Source organism: Wasmannia auropunctata, unplaced genomic scaffold (genome assembly GCF_000956235.1).
Source record: "Wasmannia auropunctata unplaced genomic scaffold, wasmannia.A_1.0 LD336095.1, whole genome shotgun sequence".
NCBI lineage: Eukaryota > Metazoa > Arthropoda > Insecta > Hymenoptera > Formicidae > Wasmannia > Wasmannia auropunctata.
In genome coordinates, this window is record NW_012026795.1 from 2,509,811 (window position 1) to 2,530,425 (window position 20,615).

At 32.2% G+C, this 20,615-nt stretch overlaps 3 protein-coding genes across 6 annotated transcripts in view; 1 reads left to right on the forward strand and 2 right to left on the reverse strand.

The window, feature by feature from the left end:
* LOC105462711 overlaps positions 1-13,038 on the forward strand; it is a 45,004-nt gene extending 31,966 nt beyond the window's left edge. Inside the window, exons 1-12 of one of the 3 annotated variants that reach the window (XM_011709526.1) lie at positions 9,098-9,314; positions 9,585-9,939; positions 10,158-10,259; positions 10,332-10,462; positions 10,575-10,665; positions 10,760-10,879; positions 10,986-11,184; positions 11,261-11,405; positions 11,550-11,770; positions 11,851-12,119; positions 12,217-12,390; positions 12,474-13,038. In XM_011709526.1, coding sequence (XP_011707828.1) covers positions 9,699-9,939; positions 10,158-10,259; positions 10,332-10,462; positions 10,575-10,665; positions 10,760-10,879; positions 10,986-11,184; positions 11,261-11,405; positions 11,550-11,770; positions 11,851-12,119; positions 12,217-12,390; positions 12,474-12,877 — 2,097 coding nt within the window. In that variant the 5' untranslated portion in view covers positions 9,098-9,314; positions 9,585-9,698 and the 3' untranslated portion in view covers positions 12,878-13,038. Of the gene's footprint in view, positions 1-9,097; positions 9,315-9,584; positions 9,940-10,157; positions 10,260-10,331; positions 10,463-10,574; positions 10,666-10,759; positions 10,880-10,985; positions 11,185-11,260; positions 11,406-11,549; positions 11,771-11,850; positions 12,120-12,216; positions 12,391-12,473 lie in introns of those variants that run through there. The other 2 variants (XM_011709528.1, XM_011709527.1) reach the window with 2 other exon arrangements.
* LOC105462712 lies at positions 4,195-7,982 on the reverse strand. The gene is made up of 6 exons (XM_011709529.1): positions 7,673-7,982; positions 7,285-7,407; positions 6,442-6,851; positions 5,388-5,559; positions 4,959-5,245; positions 4,195-4,790 (listed from the first exon to the last, which is right to left on the reverse strand). Exons 1-6 carry the CDS (start codon positions 7,793-7,795, stop codon positions 4,655-4,657), a joined length of 1,251 nt encoding a protein of 416 aa, XP_011707831.1. The 5' UTR covers positions 7,796-7,982; the 3' UTR covers positions 4,195-4,654.
* A 108-nt stretch (positions 13,039-13,146) lies between the features above and the next one.
* Positions 13,147-15,861, reverse strand: LOC105462713 (mitochondrial import inner membrane translocase subunit TIM50-C). 2 transcript variants are annotated; one of them, XM_011709530.1, is made up of 8 exons: positions 15,664-15,861; positions 14,990-15,333; positions 14,647-14,766; positions 14,018-14,125; positions 13,770-13,901; positions 13,567-13,690; positions 13,329-13,432; positions 13,147-13,259 (listed from the first exon to the last, which is right to left on the reverse strand). In XM_011709530.1, the coding sequence occupies exons 1-8, from the start codon at positions 15,803-15,805 to the stop codon at positions 13,176-13,178; spliced, it is 1,158 nt and encodes a 385-aa protein (XP_011707832.1). In that variant the 5' UTR covers positions 15,806-15,861; the 3' UTR covers positions 13,147-13,175. The 2 variants fall into 2 exon arrangements, with proteins under 2 accessions (XP_011707832.1, XP_011707833.1); XM_011709531.1 differs by lacking the exon at positions 15,664-15,861 and adding an exon at positions 15,426-15,607.
* Between the last annotated feature and the right edge of the window lie 4,754 nt (positions 15,862-20,615).

Consider the following 20,615-nt stretch of genomic DNA (forward strand, 5'->3'; position numbering starts at 1 on the left):
ACTCATCGGTATTTATTGACCGTCAGCTGATGTTCCCGTTCTTACGGACAAACGAGTCGTAAAACGCGTAATCCCTGTCGGGTGTCCCAGAATTGTCGCGGTTAATCCCGAAGACATATATTTGATAGAAAACGAAGAATAACAATAATTCTAATCTAATAACACGAATTCGATGGTTGGACTAAATGCAATTGAATATTAAAACTTTAATAAAGCATTAAAAATTGTACCTAAATATTATCGAATTCTTTCTAAGAAGAATCCATTGAAATATATACATATTTAATCGAAGCTTGTGAATATACTTTACTATGTAAGTATCAAGTAATCTGTTGATATAAAACCACTACATAAATCGATTTCTCTTTATAACGTTTAGAGATAATTAAACGTTGTATGTAAAAATTAATTGTATTTAAAATCGGAACTGTTTTTGTTTATGAAAATGTTTGCTATCATTTTAGAAATGCGTCATATAAATAAAAAAATGATCGATGATATTCGTTCTTGGCTTGTTTGCCATATTTTCTTGTATTGCTTCGAAAAATAAGAACTCTCTTTTTTGTAAGAAAATTTGTTGTAAGAGAATATAGTTCTAAAATTGAGACTACTTAGAACTGTTTTTAACTGCAAGAAAACAATATGTTTAATTTTTTTTTAGATATTTAAACATATTCCAAAATCCTATTATAATTTAAAATGTGACAGACAGGAATCTATTTTCTTTTAAAGAAAGAGCTAATTTTAATTTTGGATAAATTACATTTTGATAGTTTGGTTTTAAAAATTTATAATTTTTATTATAAGTTAAGAGAGCAATTGGCAAAAACAACTGATCATTAGAACAATAATTAATTTCTATATTAAAGGATCGGAACGATGTTACGTGTGATAAAATCGATAAACGCGCCGTTGTATGTGCATTACGGGCGAGAATCGGCGACGGATAGACACGTTCGCCCAATTAATGAAGACAACGCGTAACGATGGCGATTCGTAAATGCGATGTCAAAGAGAAGACTTGTGTTTCACGATCGCGGTTGTCCTTTCACGGATTGCGCTCGCAATCGAGCGGGCGGCATTTCACGCACGGGCAGAGATCGTCGCCGGCTCGTAAAGGCAATGATTTCCTTTCGTTACACGAGCCACACGTTAATTCGACGAACACGGCTGATGACACAAGCGCGATGAACGTTATACGATCGCCGGATGAGATCGATTCTAGGAACGATTTCCCTTTTCCTGTTTATTAGAACCGAATCTTTCGTTAGGATTGAAGTCAACAATGTAATGATTGATCACGCGATATGCGGCCAAGAAAATCCATTCTTACATCGCATTCCTCCTTAGCATTTCGCAATCCAAGTACACAACTTTCAAATTTAGAGCAAAACGTGACGACCGGACAACAGCAATTCTGTTTCTTCATTCGTCGATTAGTTAGTTATTGTTTGTTACTAAAACTTGTTGTTTGTCCATCATGATGTTTGTCTAATGCTTATAAACACGAGTGGAAGCGCGTATGCCAAAACGACATTGGCGGTTTCCTTTCCTCGAAATTGCAGCGGTAATGAAACAATCATTCGGAATAATGTGCAGAGGGGAGGAGAGGGAATCGCGAGCGCGCGCGCGTAATTGCATTTTGACTCCATTTCGTCTTTGCATTCAGAGTGCGGTCCACGTGGCCGTACGGGACCACGTGCGGTAGGATGGAATATTTCATTATTGCATTGTAATTTGCTCTATGCGTCGTACAAAATTATGATGCATGCGACGGTATGTGTAGAACAAGAGAAACGACGTGACACACGTGACACATGTGGTTGATGTGGCTATCACATGTAAATTCTTAATACAGAGGCCATGTGGTATCGAGATGTAATTACGCTTTCATCACTCTTTCGACTGACTTCTATTTTTATATTTTCATATTTTACATTTTTACATTCAACTTGTCATCTTTAACAATACAAAACTGTCGCGAAGTTCTTATCTTTTGATAATATTAACGATAGTTGTTAATTCCATTACGTCATTTAGTAATTTCGAAAACTGTGAAAGATTATAATGAGTTATGTGACAACGCAATTAACTAAAAATTAATAATATTACTGTTTAATACATCGCGCACATTAAGCCGTGATTTAATAAAATTTTATAACCAAAATATATTTCACAATGAATTTTGAATCATAAAAACTCATAATATTCTGGTCATCGCCCTTTTTGAGGCGTCAAACGTCGCGTAAACTCTAGTCGAGGTCAAACACTTAACCTTTCCAAAAATCTATAGAAAATCTCGCCAACGAAGCGGTAAAAGCTTCCACTCAGACGAAAATTGCGCGAAAGAGCTGCGTGTTATAGTATTTGCAGTATTACTCGTATTTTTAAAAACGGTTAGGACACCTTTCAGATTTCAGTATCCCTATATGCTATCTTATATTATATCTTATATTATACCTTTATAATATATACGTATATATATATTTTTATGAATAATATTATTTAAACATACGCAACTATTAATCAAGTAATTTGCAAATATGCATGTATCACATGTATACATATATGATTATTTGACATATTTCAAACCTGCTATAAAAATTGACATATTGTTTGCCGAATTTATAAATGTATTGATGTTTTTCATTTATTCTCAAACTAAAAAAAGTTTTTGGTAAAATTTATTGATAAAAAATTAATCATGTAATTAACTTTAAAAATATTCTTTTATTAGAGAGGCTTCCACAGATAATTGTAATTTGAAAATTACTTGATTAATATTTGCTTATATTTAAATTAGTAATATTATAAATAAAAAAATATATTTGGCGGTATATAAGATTGCCTATGCAAAACAAATCTTGTTACTAACGGTAGATAACGTTGGTATTTGATAAGAGACACTGATAAAATACTATATAGGTGTATTGAAAATTAAAAATTTCATGAAAGTATTATATTGACAGTCTTATAATGAATTGTTAAAATTTAAAAAATTTATACAAATATACATGTATCTACATACAATTCAGTAATATTCAACCTTTATTTATTAAACTGCACTTATATTGTTATCATCCGAAGTTAATTATCCATGAGGATGATATGAAGAAAAAGCAATATACAAAATATTATTGCGTCATAAATGTGTATGCCTATTTATAAAACGTTTGTATAAAAATAAATTATGAATTTAGTATTGCATTAAAATGAAGGGAAGCCTTGCTGTAAAGTTGTCTATTTTACCGACAAAATGTGATATAGTTTTTCGACAAGTAAAACTTTTTGTTGATTATGCATTATAAATTTTTTTTCCACAATTAAAGTGTAGACACAATTAAGTGTTTTTTTCATATAACGTGCCAAGTAGTAAAGAACTTTATGAATTTTTTTACATAAACGCTAAGGAAAATTAATTAATAACAATCATTTTTTGAAAGTAAATAATCGATTTTTTTCATGGAAAGGATTTTATTTCCTTAACGTGTAAATCAGCATAAAATATAAGAAAAAACGTGTCATTTATTTTTGTCTATATTTTAGTACATCCAAAGTTCATTAAAATGAGAACACTTAATTGCGTTTCCTCGTTAATATTTGCACACAATATTGGCGGTTTTACTTTTTTCTCAAAATTCAAAAGGTTTTTAAATCAGATTTAAAACATTTTTTATAGACAATTTAAGTATAATATAAATGACAAATTGAACATGTATATACTTACATCTTAATTACATATAAAAATGTAAACTTATTTTAAGTAATTTGTTAGTGTAAAGGAATCATTTAATTGTGTGATATCGCTTCTTGTATATCGATTAAGGTAAAGATCGATCGCTATGATTTTGTTTCAAAAAGTTTCGGTGAGGTCTGACAACGGATTCGAGAGTCAGTCCTTTTGACGAGCACGAATGAATACGAATTTGAATATACCGATTCCCATTAAGTATAATATTTGTATAATTATTTTGAGTTTCTACATTTGAATTAGTCTGTTACATTAGTTTAAATTGCCTAAATATTAAAATCTTAATGATAAATTAATTAATGACAAATTAAGGTGATATACTTATGTACTTTTTAAATGATATGGAATCTTGATATTATTATAGCAGTTCAATTATATAATAATATTTCTAACACATTAAACAATATACAATGTATAATATATTTTACATATACTGTATATAATATATTATACGTATATACTGTATTAAAAATATTTTTAACGTATTAAACAATGCATCACAAATATATTTACCATTAGTTTACAAAAAAGATAGATGAATAAAATAAGGTATATAAGTAATTGAATAATTTAATTTCAATTGTCTTATGATTATATACCTTAGTTTATGTTTATCTTCTGTTGCATAAAACTTACACATAAATTTGAAAATTTGATTAATTTGATAATATTACTATTCAACAATATATCAGCATTATATATTGTAAGAGAAACAAATTGTAAGAGAATCGATAATTCCACTAAATTCTCTCTCTCTCTCTCTCTCTCTCTCTCTCTCTCTCTCTCGAGTGTGCGATGTATTCCGCATGTCATATTTTACAGATTATATTTGAGTGCTTAAGATAAATGCTCGATTTTTTAACGATTGTCTTCTCTTATGAATTGTCAACCATTCAGATTCATTCACGACATATTAGCGGGCCTAGCTCTAACCAGCGTTCCGTAGTTGTGAAGCGAGCAAGCAGTGCAACGTTCCGAACTTGGTTTATCCGTGAGGTCCTTAGATGAGTCTATTTTTCCAAATTGACATATTACCACCCTGGCGCGCATAAAAAAGAATATAATATTAGCAAATTATATTATAATACTAAATTGCTACATATCTAAATAGAAACTGAATGCCTTATTATCATGAAATACGTAAAATGCGCCGATACAAAAGAAACAAATTTTATTAAAAATTATTGAATTTAGAAAAAAATAGCACCTTTTTAACTTATCCTTATACTTAATATCATGTAGAAGCTGAAATAAAGCAACTGCTACATAAGGTTTGATGGAGTCGTTTTTTAAATATGTTTTAAAGACATCAGCATATTTATCAACTTCCTTTTGATTTGGCTTAACAGTTTCGTCGAACCAATGTCCCGCCTTGGGATAATTCAAATCTTGATACCACGGATACTTAATTTCAGAAATGCCCCATTTATGAAGCAAATCATCTTCGTTTCTAATATTTTCGACTAAACAATCAATAACTTCAGGTTGAACTTCCTAAAAAATTAAGATTACATGTAATCCATAAAATTTTTATTTCCATTCAAAATGAATGCAATTTTCTTTTACGAATTATTAAATTTAAATGAAAAACAATAATTAACAATTATCAGTTATAAAGAAGCATTTGTTTACTTACAAAAACATAACGTATATTTGGATTACGTTCTCTAATAACCGTAGCAATACCCGTTGTTAATCCGCAACCATCAATAATTGTCGGTAGTATGACTGCATCGATGTCACTCAATTGATTTATAAGTTCTAAACCCATCGTGGCTTGTCCAATGATCATATCTGGATTATCATTTCTATTAAAAAAACGTTAAAAAATTTGATATTGGTTAAAAACTTGTAAAAAATTATTAATAAGATAAGTTTTTTTGAAACAAAAATAAGGTAATATTGTATACATATAAAAGTATTAATTAAGTAATAATTAATCCTTCAGTTTAATCAATTTCTGAAAAATTAATTTAAATCTATTGCATACAGGAAGTGAAAACAATTAATGAAAATATTATTTTATAATGAGAATGCGTTTTTAGCTATTATTGGCGAGAAACGCATTACTTGTAATTTCACTACTGTTATACAGTTGTAGTTAATATACATTTTTTTATAATAAATTGATAACGACGTTTTATTTATCTGTAATCTTAACGTTAACATAATTACATTTTATCGGTAAAAACAACAATTTAAAGATTATTTTAAACATTTTAAACCTATATGTATTTGTATAATTTCTATTTGTTTTTTGATGGATATGAAATGTTATTCTTAAAAGAATCTTGTACCATTGATGCTAAAAATCGATTTTTTAGTTACGTAGGCAACCAAGTTGTCGTTTTTACAAAGTCCCAAAATTAATCGGCTACACTTTGGTTACAATTTGTTTTTTTTATATTTTTCTTTATACAATGTATATACAAAGATGTTGGAATTTTATAACACTTCCTGTTTGCTTTTATCGTAGAAATTCGTATATAATATCGGTATTCTACATTAATAATAAGGAAAGGTAATGAAAATAATAACGACTCGTTAGTTATTAGGTGAAGTGAAGATAACGAGTTATTTTTAGAGAAATTATTGAATAACGATAACAGTAATAAAAGTTTATCTTTTTTTTAAGTAACTTTCCCAATCCTGGTTTTAACTTAATTGAAATTTTACTAAAAAAAGAGTACCCATCAAGATAATACAAGCCGTCCTCCTTGGCAATATGTAAAGCAAGCTTAAACGCTGCTGTCATATTACCGCGGGTAATCACTTTTATTTGTTTTTTCACACAACTTGGACATCTATTAGTTTTACATCTTGCTGCTATTGATTGGCAAAAATTCAAATCTTCAGTCGCCGCTGATTTCGGCATCACCACTGTCACTGGTACGTTCAATTCGTGTCCATAATGACAGAGAATAGTAGCGAAGCTGCCCGTTGAGGCTGCAATTACTCCTTTTTCTCTCTGTGCGTCTGACAGCTGTAGAAGAGTGTAAATCACACCTCGTGTTTTAACACTACCCATTGACTGGAAAGCTTCATCTTTGATAAAGATTTTGATAGGGGTTTTATTTTCCGTATTGCTGAGAAATGAACTCTGAAATAACCGTATTTCGTTGAAGGTCGCTCTTAAATTTTGAATAATTTACATTACAGTGCGTGAGTTAATGCCACGTTTCATGCGTTATTTGCAAAAAAAAACGAGCAAATCATTACTTAAAACAAATTTTCAATTTGTATTTTATTGCATATAATATATTGCATGTAATTTATTTCAATTTAGAGTTAAATTTTTTAAATCACTTATTAACACGAAAAATTGAAAGATATGCTTTTATATTGTTTTTGTTCATTTTTGTCTACTTTTAAATTTCAGAATCTACGAGATTATTAAAGCTATAAAAATTTAATATCAAATTATTTGTACTTTTGATTTTACTTCGTGCATATACTTTCAGTTTTTGACAATTTTGTTAAAATTACAACATCTAAATAGAATTAAATTAAAAAGATTTTATAGTATTTATTACTTTAGTGCATTTTGTTGTCACAATGTGTTTTTTTATTTGAGACAGTGCCGAATCGATTAATTCAAGCGAGAAATTTCTTCTTTCACTTTGAGGTGTCTTTATGGAACCTTTTTCAATTATGTTCTATAAAATAAAATACTAAATTAGCGTAATTTATCCAATTTCCGAATGTACGTGGTACATCGAGTACTGCAAATAATATTTTTATTCGATAGATTGAGTTATCATTTAAATCGGAAAGAGGAATAATATTAGGTATTTCTCTATACATTTCTGAAAAAACTGTTCAAAATATGGAAATATTGTCGTATGTATCATTTGAATCGATATGTTCTGTATATTGAGTATAGTTGAGCTTTGAAATTATGATTAATAAAATTTGTAATACCCATTTGTAATGTTGAAACCGCGAGCATTGTCGTTTCACTACGGAGATCACATTATAAAAAAATGGCAAGCCATAATCTTCTTCACTTAAGCTTTGATCTATAGTTTCACTTTTACTTTCCATTATTTTCTTTTCCACTTCTTTTCTTGAATTTTAATTTAATAAAATTTTGTTTTCTTCTTAATGGAAAAAACACAGATGTATATATAATATAAAACGTTGCTTGTTTGATAAGAATTATATAACACGCAATTGCAGATAATCTGTCAGAAGGAATAGCGTTGAGTCTGCTCTGTGTCGGCTCTCATCGAATACTAATCTCTTCCTCGCCAAAAACAAACGTTTCTCGTCTGTGTTTACCTTACTTACCTTTCGTCCTTTGCCGATGTTTGTGTCTTTTGCAGCGAATTTAATTCGATAACGAAAACATATACAAATGAGTCTGTCATAGAAGAAAAGAAGTGTTAACACGCATATTCATGTCAACGCGGTAATTTCAATCAGACTGCTATAATGTACATACATAATATACAAATATAGAGGCAAGCGCAACTGTAAGTTCTTTACAATGTTTAATGCTAATATAGCATCATCATAAAATTGAAAAATCAATTGAATGTAATTCTAATATAATTTCAGCGTATGCACATTTTAAACTGACACGGATAAGATCTTAATTTTATACTTTGGACTCCACCTTTTTCCGAACGTGAAAATGGTTCAATTTTTATTTACTGCACTGACTTTTATAAATATACTTTGATAATTTATATTTTTACCTATATATGCATGTATTTGATTTGACTTTATGCGCCTGACTTTTGATGCGATTCTCTGAATCTGTAATTATTGTTATAGTTCCTTAATTTTTGTTATTATATATTCTTTTATTTTATGTAATTTATTTAAGATTAATAAATAAAGTCGAAATGTACGTTTCTTTAATTTTAATATTATGTGTTATCTATTAATTTATTTTTACATTTTTATGTGCTCGTTTTTTACCTATACTATCTATCAAATTATAGCGAACGGCTTTATTATTTGTTATGTTACGTCTTATGGATAAATAATTAGTTAAAATTAATTAAATATATAAAATTTAATTTATTCAGTAACGAATTTAATAATACACATACATTAAATGTAGATATTATAAATATTATAGACGCTTTTTTTTTACATTTTTAATACTTTCTTTAATATAATAATGAACGGAATAAAATAAAAAACTGTGTTACCCGTGGAAATATCCATAGGCTTGTTCTTTATAACTGAACTGGCTGCACTAGTTCAGAGTTTATCTTTCTTCTTCTAATGTAGAAAAGAAAGATAAACTGTGAATTAGTGCAGCCTGTTATAAGGCCAGCTAAAGAGGCTTTTGTAGACTACATAGTTTAATGCGCACATTTTGTGCACATAGAGGCGCTGATAGACATGACCAGACGTGGTCACCAGACGTACTAAAACACGGGCATATCCACGGCGTCCAGACTTTTTTTTAGATACTACACATGTGGAGATTGATTCTATACCAATTTATTAATTATTTCCGAGTTGTCTTGGTTGGAAGGCGGTGGCAGTGCCTATAAATAAATAAAAAAAGTAGAAGAAATCAATCTATATATATTAATCATACATAGTACGTACACACGTGGGGATTTAGGGAATTGATTCTTTATCAATCTATTAATTATTTCCGAGTTGTTTTCGTCTAAAGACAGTGGTAGTGCCTATAAATAAAAAAAGAAGAAATCAATATATATATATATTAATCATACAATTCATATATTCCATCAATATTTATTTGTTCATTGCTACTGTGACAAATATCCAAAATATTTCACACTCCATTTCTTAAAAGTGATATGTTGTTATTGTAATATTATAGATACCTATTGTAATATTATAGATACACAGAAGAAAAAAGAGGACTTCCCCTGCTGTTTCATAAATGAAACAAATTTATTTATGAAATTGTACATTTAATTCTGGAAGCGACCGAGTGTACTGACTTGATTGAGTCATGAGGGAACAAGAATTAAAGTCGAAGGCATTTAAACGTGCTGAAAACAATCTGTTGAATAAACTGAGTATGGCGTTTTTAAAGAATTATCCACATCATGTAATGCCAGGTTACAACTTGAATAGATCACCATGTATTGAAGAATGGAATGAGGAAAATGTACAAGGGCTCTATCAAGATTTTCCATACAATTGTGACTTACCAAAGCCACTATTGCCACCGGCAAAATTATCGAGAACAGGTAATTGCGACAATGCTGATATGAGGTGAAATCTTTGTGAGTTTTGTTGGAACGTAACTTTATTCTTTTTGTTTATTTTTTTAGTGTACTTAACGGTATTTAATTTTAAAGCGCTTCTCAATTCGTTTATGGTTTTCAAAAGCATTTATTTTGTAGACTTTATAATATTGTAATTTTATTAAACATAATTAGAATTTTTTCCTTTAAATACTTTGCAGTGCTTAGTGAAGTAGATCCAGCCTTGCAACTCTTAACTTTGAAGAGCCATCTAAAGGATGACATAAATAGAATAATAAAATACTACGAGAAGCACAAGAAAGGTTATACATATATATATAAAAGATTTAATAACTTTTTTATATTTGATACTAAGTTGACGAAATGTATTCTAGAATTTAAAGTAGTACACAAAAAGAGCATAAAGTGGAAGAGAGGAAGTAACGGATATAGCGCAAATGTACCTAGATATATCGCAGACATAGCAGAATTGCTTGATATGGATCCGGATTCTTATTTTGAAGGGGTATGTTTAACAAATTGCATCTACTGTTGTTGCAAAATGCAGAAGAATAATAAATTCTATATTATATGACGACAGATCATCGTTAACTAATTATTGTTAAATATCTTTTTAGACTTACAACTGGTACTATACTGGTGGCTCGTTAAACTACGTTCAGCTAAATGGCTGGGATGTTCTACTCTTTCCATTTGTGGGAGATTTAGGTATATTAGAATATAGAACGTGCGTTCATGAATGTATATAATAATTTCTTGTGTTTTAATTCCTCCCTTTCTTATTTTATTAAAATATGTTCAGTTGCTGCACATATTGTACCAATGGAAGATTTCGTATGGAAGCCGTTGCTGCAAAATTCAGCTAAATGTAAATTACATGGATTGCTGTATGAAATTCGACAATGCAAAATTAGCAACACATGTATGTATTGATAATCTTATAATTTTTAAAAAAATATGAATAACAGCATATATAAAATACATATATATTTAAGTTTGTTGTTTGTATAATTGTCATTCATTTTCAGGTAGAATTTTAGGAAGGCATAAAGACCATTGTACTCTTTATACACTGTCCAATTTTGAGAATCACTTGTTGCTTAATGAGATTCACAAGCAAGCATCAAAAATACCATATGTGAGTGCGGATTTGAGTTTAACCAATACTAATTATCACTGTACACTGAATGTAGAAAGAATATTGTCCTTATGGGACATAAATAATGCGTAAGTATTTCTTTATATTTCAACTTTTTCCTATCAACCTGTTCTATTTTCTCAGCGTATCTTTTTTTGTTCCCAGGAATTATATTAGCAGTGGTTTTGTAGGACAAAACAACAGTACAACTCACACGCATGATGCTTGGGGATGCGTAAGATTCCAGGAAACTGATCCAAACGTTTTAATTTACGTGGACAGATGTTGCCTGCATTATCTTGATACTAGAGTAAGAGAAACTGACGAACTTTATATAAATCTATTTATTTTCTTACATTACAAATTTCACATATCAGTATTCCTTCCTACATTTAATAATAAGAATGTGTTTGCCATTTTTTATACATTAATAGTGCACTGGACTTTTTTACAGACTTCTCTTGATCGAGCATGTATCACGTTGTGTCCAAAATTTAATTTGGAAAATTGCGAAAGTTTATCGATAGAAGTACCGAGCAAACACAATTGTTGTCGATACTTGGGCACTTCTCATTCCTTTGTAATGTGCGATAATCGTTCGCCGAAGCAATGTGTACGACAAAAATGGACGCATCAGTTCAAGGATACTCCACTGTTAGCGGCAGTGACTAACAAGTAAATAATATCAAATAAGAATTTTAATTATAACAACTAATTGCCATTGTAATCACAATCATATCGCATATTTTTTACAGCGATGACAAGGAAATTATTATTCTATCAACTCAGAAAGCCGGCGAAAACACAATAATTTTGAACATGTGGATAAATGAGGAAGAGTCGCATTCTTTTAATCTGCCGTTTACGCCTCCACATATTGCAGAAACATTAAATAAATCTCAAACGCAAGGAATGTGTTTGAACCCGTATTTACGAAGCAGATTTGAATTGTGTAATGTTGGTAGCACATTAATCACAAATGTAACGAATGCAGGAGTATCTTTCTTTGTTCAAAACTCTATTGGTATAATTATATGATATTCTATCATAAAATATTTTATGTATCAACATCTTAGAATATATTATGCCTAAACACATACATATCTTTCTGATATTTCCAGGTGATATATTTTATCAATGCGTAACACATGAAAACGTATTGGACAAATATTCTCCCATAAATAGCAAAGCTTGTTATGCACTAGACATGTGGGAAAAAGCTTTATCAGCCCAAGCTGAGCAACTAGCGCCCTTATCTTTTACCGACAAGTGTAATATGCAATACATATATGAGAGTAAGGGAATATATATTTCAATTTTTTAATTTAAATATACTTTGAACTGAAAAGTAACACGAGTAATGAAAATATTTTTACAGATTTCACGAATAAAACGCTCGATCCACGTTTGAAGTCCGTTGAAGAGAATGCAGACGACGATTTTGAGCCAACTTGGAAGCAGTCGTTAGCTGCGTTGGGATCGTACATAGATCTATTAGCACCAGAACTTCTTGCAGTTTGGGATATGCGCGAAGAAGTACCCGTACCAGTAGTAGCAGGGTCACATCAGAAAGTTTGGAACTGGTTAGAAGCCTCGACCTCGAATTATCCTGTCACGCAATTGCAGGATGAACCCAAAGACATTCCTACACCTATTAATACTCAAGAATTAATTAGTGTGTCGCAAGAACACGATCTTATTTATATAGACGACAGCAATATGCTGCAAGAAATGCTGTTGCCGAAAGTTAAATCGACAGTTACCAAGAAGAAACGTATTTAATATGTGTAATAATTTATATGAATAGAAATATATAGATTTCAAATTTATATTTTTTTAAATATGTGTTAAAGTTATGTAATCACAGTATTAAACTTAATATGTGCCAAAGTTATGTAATGACAGTATTAAATTGTTATAAATAAATAAAATTAATTTTGGAACATTGTTTATTTTATTGTAATAAAAATCAAACGATAATCATTATGCATAATATCTGTTGCGATGAAATGATTGAATATGTAGTCAGTAGTGTAAATGATATACACATGTTTAAAATTTTCATGTAATTTTATTTTGACTAGCGGTTCCGGAAAGATGGTTTCCACCTCGAGATAAGCACTTTGTTGTCTTGTTGCTTATTTTGTTCTTCCTCCATTTGCATCTGCCAATAATCATCATAATAATATAACATCAAATATTCGATTAAACATTTCTACATTTTATAACTTACCAGAAATTTTCGTCGATTTTCTTTAAACATTTCCAATGGATTATCAAATTGTCTATAATAATTCAGTACGTCTCGCACATCTTGCACATTTGATGTTAATATCGCTATGGAAGAAAATTAAATTTTTGTTATCATTCAATAGAGATTAGAAACATTATTGATATTTATAACTTAAAAATGTATGATAGCAATAATGCTAGAAAATTTTGAAGGTAAATAATTGGATGATTAATCTTACTTTTGAGGAATGCCGCCAAGTCATACAATGTAGTGTCGTCATCGTTACCCTTCCATCGAGGAAGTTTAAATGCATTTTCTGGATTTAACTTCACGCTCTCTTCATTCCAATCAATAACAATAACCTGTAATCATAATGATATAGTAATAATTGTAAAAACTCTTTACAAATATAATAAAAAGAAAAAATGCGATAACAGTTACTTTACTAGGATCACGATTGAGAGCTCCTAGATCTTTAACATGATGTCCGTCCACAAAACGTGTAGCATCTCTAACTAATCTGTACATTATGTATCCATTTGGATCGAGTGCATCCAAAATAGGGAATACTGTCTGTAATTGAAATAGACGGATATTATATTTTCTTACACGTATAAATCTTATTTTTATCAAATGCATTCAAAATAAAATGGAATTTAAAAAAATTGAAGACTACAATTATACCATACCATTCCTTGTTCAGCCGTGTAAATTACAATCTCAAATTGTGGTGGGGCAACTGCTTCTAAAAACTGGTCCACTCCAGGTCGCTTTTTAAATCTCCATCCAGTCTGATACTACAAATAAAACATTGTATTCACATATAATATCAAGTATTAAACTAATGTTTATTGTTAGTTTTATATAATAAATATAATCAATATAATAAATGTTATGTATTCATGTTCTATTATACATAGACTGTATTAGAAAGAGAAACTATGAATATTCAAAAAATAATTTTATATTTTCCAAATTTTATAATTTCTATATTTCTGTAAATTATAATTCTATAAATTCTATATTTCTAGATCCTATATTTCAAATAATAATTCTAGATTACATATATGTGACATTGTTCTCTCATAAGGAATGCATCACATATATACATACATACACACATAACTGTATTAGTAAAGTATGAATAACAAAAAAATAATTTTACATTCCAAATTTTATAAAGTTCTATTATTTCTATAAATTCTATATTTTTAGATCATATATTGCAAATGTAAAATTATTTTTTAAATATTCGTAGTTCATCTTTCTAATACAGTATATATATATATATATAAAACTCAAGAGATTAAATACTTACTGTCCAATCTGGATGCACAAGGAGATCTGTGAATTCCAAAACTAGAGTATATGGTGGCTGAATATATGGATGTTTCAATGGATCAGGTAACAACTTTTCCCTACTGGGTTCCTGTACTAACTGTAAACACAATAAAAATCATAAGATATATCATCTGATATGTAACTCACATGCTAAATAATTCTGAAGTTAAAAATACTATGCATGAAGCATTCAACATAGAAGACTACACTTATTTTACACAGCTTTTCGTGTATCGCCTTATTACACTTCACTTGATATAATAAAGCAATATACACATATGTTACAAGTATAGATACAGTTAATAATAAAAGTGTCGTACTCTTGTGTAATAATTAAGCTCTCTCTTGACCCTCTTGTAGATCTGTTCAAAGAACGGCAAATTGGAAAATTCATCCTCGATGACATTCCCATGTTCGTCATAGTTAGGTCTTCCTAATTCGTATACTAAATAAGTGAAGCCAATGCCCATAAACACACCAAACGCTGCAAACCCATAGTTCATCATTCTCTTCGACCTTTCACGATTCGCCTTCTCTTCTTCATCCTCCTTTTGTTGTTCACTCTGCTTCTTGGGAGCTGCCGCTTCCTGTCCCAATGTGTCAGCTTCGTTTATCGACGACTGTATGTTAGTTAAGTTACTAGTGATTTTCGGACGATCCGTTGCTGAAGACAAAACAAAAAATTTCACACATAAAATAAACACACATCCCACACTTTTAAATATACATATATATGGAGATAACAAGCCTATTCACCCCGTCAAAGCGAGGGCCTAATATCATTTTTAATTGGCATGTGCAATATGGATTACATTCGAGATGCAAGAATAATCAATTAAAATTGACAGTTCCACTTGTTCACGTAAATTTTTATTAAATATCGATATTATTTATTTCCGTCCTCGGTGACGACACGTGTGATCTGCGATTAAAATGATTCTAATAGCAAGAAAGGAGTCCCATGCTTTCAGATGGAGGTTATGGTCGTGCTCACTTTCGGTACTGTAGCGATATTTTTGCGCTGATTGAACGAACGTTATTCGGCCGATGGGTCGCCGGAGGGTACAATACGTCGTCCCCGCGGTCGCATTATATATTTTACACAAAACTCGCAGATTCCGCATCGCAAAGGCCATTCTTTGAAGATACCATGGGCAGCGGCGGAGAGAAGCATGAGAGCGGCTATATGCCCACGCGCACTAACGCCCTCTGAAAAAGTGGATGTAAACTACATAGCAACATCCATTTTTTTGCATCGCGGGTATATACAATATGTGGTGCAAGCTTTGAGTATATAGACATGGAGGGGGAATGTTGGCTCGAAAACTGTGTCCAAGATGTGTGCGAGAGAGAAAGGTATCTATATACTCAAAGGGTGCAAGTCCGTGCTACATCCACTTTCCGAGACTGCTGCAGCAGGGGCTTTATTCTCTAAAAAATTGCACATTCGAAAATCATGTCATCTCTCAGATTACGGATATTTCCGGTGAGTAGCACAGTCTTCGACTTTATTTCGTGTCATGTATATAGTTTAAGATCTATTCCATGCTATATGTGCATTGAAATTAACTTTGGTTTAGTAACTAATTAATCGCGTCTATCCCGATTTTTTCACCGCAGCCGTTTCGAAGAACAATCATGGGATGCGCTATCTTTAAAAAGTTTATTGATATTAAATTTTATTAACGTTACGTTCATTATGTTTTACGATCTGTGAAATATTTGTAAAGTTTATTATCTGACAACCATGTGGCAAATATTTAAAATACCGTTTCAAATATCGCAATTATCTACGGTTGCGCCATGCCTCGCGGGAAATTGCGAGGCACGCGATTAACGAGATAATTGCCCGCTAATCAGAACTGGAGTAAAAATCAAATGCAGGTATTGCACTATTGTGTTGACAAGTTACACATTTGCCGGAAGGCTTCCGTATTCTACGTCGTAACAATATGTCGTTATTGTAAGATACTGACCGGATCTTGAGCCAAGCCGGTGCGAGTAATTTTCCAAATAACACGGGTCTCGCGATCGATTGATCGCTCGTGATTCAATGCATCGGTCACGCGGTTCGGAAGGGCTGACATTATCTTCTGAAACGGAAATTGTGCATTCTGCCACCCGCAATAGGTTTCGCCAATTTCCTCGTACAACCATTGACGCAATAACGCAATTTATTTGTCACCTGGAGCGATGCTCGGCGGGACAGAATAAAATAAATGTAGAAGTGAAAGCTTATAGCGCTTATAGCATCAAATTAAGAAAAAAGTATATTAGTTCCTCTTAGAAGCTATTATCGATTTACATATATTATAGTTTTACGGTTGCTCCGTGTGCTATTGCAGTTTCTATCGGTGATTTCATTTCGATAAGATGCAAGATTATATTCTTCCGAGAAAGGAAAATAATTATGCTCTATTTAATATTAGAGAAGCACAGCACTTTTCAAGGAGTGGGCCGTTTCTCCGTTTTGCCGTTCATTAATTCGCGATAGCGATCGAGGCGCGCAATATTTTAGGACAACCGCGGAAAGCGACTATACGTACGATAGGCGAGTCCATTAAAAAATGCTTGTTAGAGAGTATTAGCGTCGCTTCGACGCGAGCCAGATCGCGACGTAAGATCACGATTAAAAGGCATTTACCAGACACGGCGGATTAAGAGTGACGCACGGCCCGACCGTTACCTCGTTAAAAGCGCGGAATTACACGCTGGAATTATGCGTAAATCTGTCCGTGATAGCCGCCTTTAAACATCGGCGCCGGTGGCACCCGACTACATAATTCACCGGGCAAGTCGCAGTGAGTTCCTGAACCTTAATCTTTATGAGGGAGTTGCGAATTAATAATAGATGCGTGTGGGGGAGGGTGAAAGGTGGGGCGGGATGGGGGAAAAGATAGGGTAAAGGGTAGGGGATTAATTTATGCGATTCACGATTGCGTGTTTCGCTTCAGCATTATTCTAATATCAATTGATTTGATTTCGCTTTAGTCGTCTATTAGCATTCGATAGCATACACATTCGATTGTATCAATCTTTTAAATTATCTTCTTATGTTATAACTCAAAGGGTCTCTTTTTAATAGACTTTTTAATAAACTTATCTATTTTGTCTGTACGAGAATCTTCAACTCATAATAGAATATATCTTTACACTCATATCTCTTCCCTTAGAAAATTAATTTACACTGTATCTTACAGTATATATCTTGCTTACTTATTATTTTAGATTTTCTAAAATGATTGTAGAATTATTTTCCAATGCAGAGGTATTAAAATCTTACCAACAAAAACTAATAAACTTTATATTATACATGTGAAGTCCTGCAGTTAAGTAAATTTCGTATAAATAAATCTTTTTGTTTCAATTAAAACAAGCGATTTATCTTAATTGAAAATAATAGTTATCCGAAGTTCCTCAAACATTTAGATAAGAATACAATCAGCAAATTTCTGTTTTCTAAATTGTCTGATTAAGATTAGGATGAGGGGGACCTTCTCATTTTGTCGATGGATATCATAAGCGTATCCCTTACGCGGATGATGATAGAAGAACAGGTCCGGTAGCGGTATTTAAAAAGCTAGAAGGGGACGGACTAGCGATAACACGCTAACCACAGTGTACCGTCGCATTAGCGATAACGTAAAATTACTAGCAGGCATGATTCCCGTGAATCGCGGGGTCTCAACGAGTAACCGCTGGGTTTTATTGAAAGGCGATCGTTGCTCTGGGGTTCCCGCCGTGGAAAGAAGAGCCTTTTTTAAGCGATTGGATCGTGGAAAGAATTCTTTCGCGGTGTATTCCGCACAAAGCGTCGTACCAATTAATTATAATGCTATACATTACGCATCGCGATGTGCAGCATTCGAAGAGTACCATTTAGAAATTCCCACGACGTTTATGACTACATTTTCGCGCGGCAGAGACTTCGTGCCACAGAGACCTTATTCTGCCACGATCAATGATCGGAATGAAGATGTATCGCTGTCGCGCGAGTCGAGACTCGGCCACGAGAACGACGCAGATATACGAGTGAGATCTCAATTGCGCGCTCTTCGTTATCTAGTATTTATTAAATATTTATTTACGCATAATTTTATACTTATGTTCCCGCGGTTAATGCCGTTGCGCGCTCTTGCAAGAGACATTCGTCATTTAATGTTAGCGTTTAATGTTAGCATGTAAACGTCTAGCGAAGCAAATATACATACATTAAATGCCACTAAATTAATATGTATCTGTATTTAGTGCAAATAAGAAACGTCAATTAGATAAACTTACACGAAAAGGACGATTTTGTTGAAAGATCTGAAAATTTTGCTAAAAACAGATCTGAAAATAATTTTTTGTTGAATCATCAAAATAATTTGTTGGAATGTTAAAACTGATAAGTATTGTTATAATACGTTTTGATATTTTAGCAATCACTTTGACTTTTACACAAAATTATTTTGATTATTGACAAAAATTATTTTCAGATCTGGATTCAGCAAAATTGTTCTTTCCGTGTATTTATTGTATGCTACTTCTGCAATTTATATTGTACATTAGTAAATTTTTTTCGCACTGAAGTTATCAGACGGATTATTCACATCGTATAAGCCTTTAGCAACGTTTGTATTACAACACCGCCTAATGTATAGATTTTTTAACTGTGAATATCGTAAATATAGGTGCAGCTGTACGAGTGAGAGTTTCGCGGTTAATGGCAAATAACATTTTAAGAAAAACTCGATTAAGGTTTCTCGGCGCTGATTTATGGCATCATTATACTATACGTTGAGATTCTACGGAGAAACGAATCCGAGCGATATCGGGATATCGCGTACGTGGTGCACATTTCCATAGTGTTTAAAAAGCCATTTAACGCGACGTAGGTATTATACCTAAGAATTGATCGTAATAGTTGCGAAATCACGTTCCCGCCGTTAAGCCGGCCGTAATAATTTGCGCAAAAATTTTGCTCTTCTCACCAATTATTACGTAACAGAGTGCACGCGGGCGTGTATAGATCAGCGCCTAATATTAAATCGTTGCTCATTGCGCGGCGGTGTGAAGCGGATTTTGCCGATAACTTATGAATGCACCAGATGCCATTAGCGTGAATGAATTGCGCGTTTATTTCCGCGCGTTAATAAATAACAGTCTCCCCGGGTGTCTCGCAAAAATTAGAGCAACCGCGTGACGGGTCCATGTATTTCTCAAAGAATTGCATAATGCGAGGTCGAGGAGATTTGGTCGTGTATAGGGCTACATAGAACGCAGCGTGTCACGGTTACCGAGTCTAATTAATGGCGCAGAAAGTGTGATTTTAGGCATAAAATACGCATCTGCTGCTCAAAATAACGATTCTTGCTGAAACGACGGTGATCCGCGAGCTGCCGTATCGCATCGAGTCGACGAAAGCTCGCGTTCGCAAGGCATCAAAGCGTTTGCAGGCACGTTGTTTGATGCTGAAAGCACACACACCGATCGTTATCGCCTGAATCGACCAATTATGACGCAACGTTAATGATCCCGATGAATGGTGTCATCGAGTCAATGACACTGCGAGCGGCAAAAAAGCAGGTAGCTATACGAGTAGTGCAATTAGCTCCACTTGCCATGCTATAATCACCGTATTACATCGAATCGTTGCGTGGCATTTGAATGCGTCGAGAGAGGATCTGATAAATATTTAAATCTTGTTAATTAACGCCATATTACACAGGGATAACTATAATCAAGTAGTTTAAACAGATACTTTACCATAATCGCTATTGCTTGTAACAAAATACTAGCCACACCGTTCCTTTCTCTGATGATTTTTTTATCGAAATATTTTTCAAACATTCTGGAATGTATTATATACACATTTTTTTTATATAAATATGTTATTTTGAGTATAAATATGTTGTCTAAATATAATAAACTTTATAGATATTTATAACCACGGTTTAATGTAAA

What these genes read in the sequence shown, in the direction of transcription:
- LOC105462712 (XM_011709529.1), bottom strand. Translation starts at nt 7,795, where the DNA reads ATGGAAAGTAAAAGTGAAACTATAGATCAAAGCTTAAGTGAAGAAGAT. An exon ending in TGACAACAAAATGCACTAAA is followed by an intron (nt 6,852 to 7,284) that starts GTAATAAATACT and finishes CGGTTATTTCAG; the next exon opens with AGTTCATTTCTCAGCAATAC. An exon ending in GGCTTGTATTATCTTGATGG is followed by an intron (nt 5,560 to 6,441) that starts GTACTCTTTTTT and finishes TTTTTTTAATAG; the next exon opens with AAATGATAATCCAGATATGA.
- LOC105462713 (XM_011709530.1), bottom strand. Translation starts at nt 15,805, where the DNA reads ATGGCCTTTGCGATGCGGAATCTGCGAGTTTTGTGTAAAATATATAAT. An exon ending in AGCTTAATTATTACACAAGA is followed by an intron (nt 14,767 to 14,989) that starts GTACGACACTTT and finishes TTGTGTTTACAG; the next exon opens with TTAGTACAGGAACCCAGTAG. An exon ending in TTGTGCATCCAGATTGGACA is followed by an intron (nt 14,126 to 14,646) that starts GTAAGTATTTAA and finishes TTTTATTTGTAG; the next exon opens with TATCAGACTGGATGGAGATT.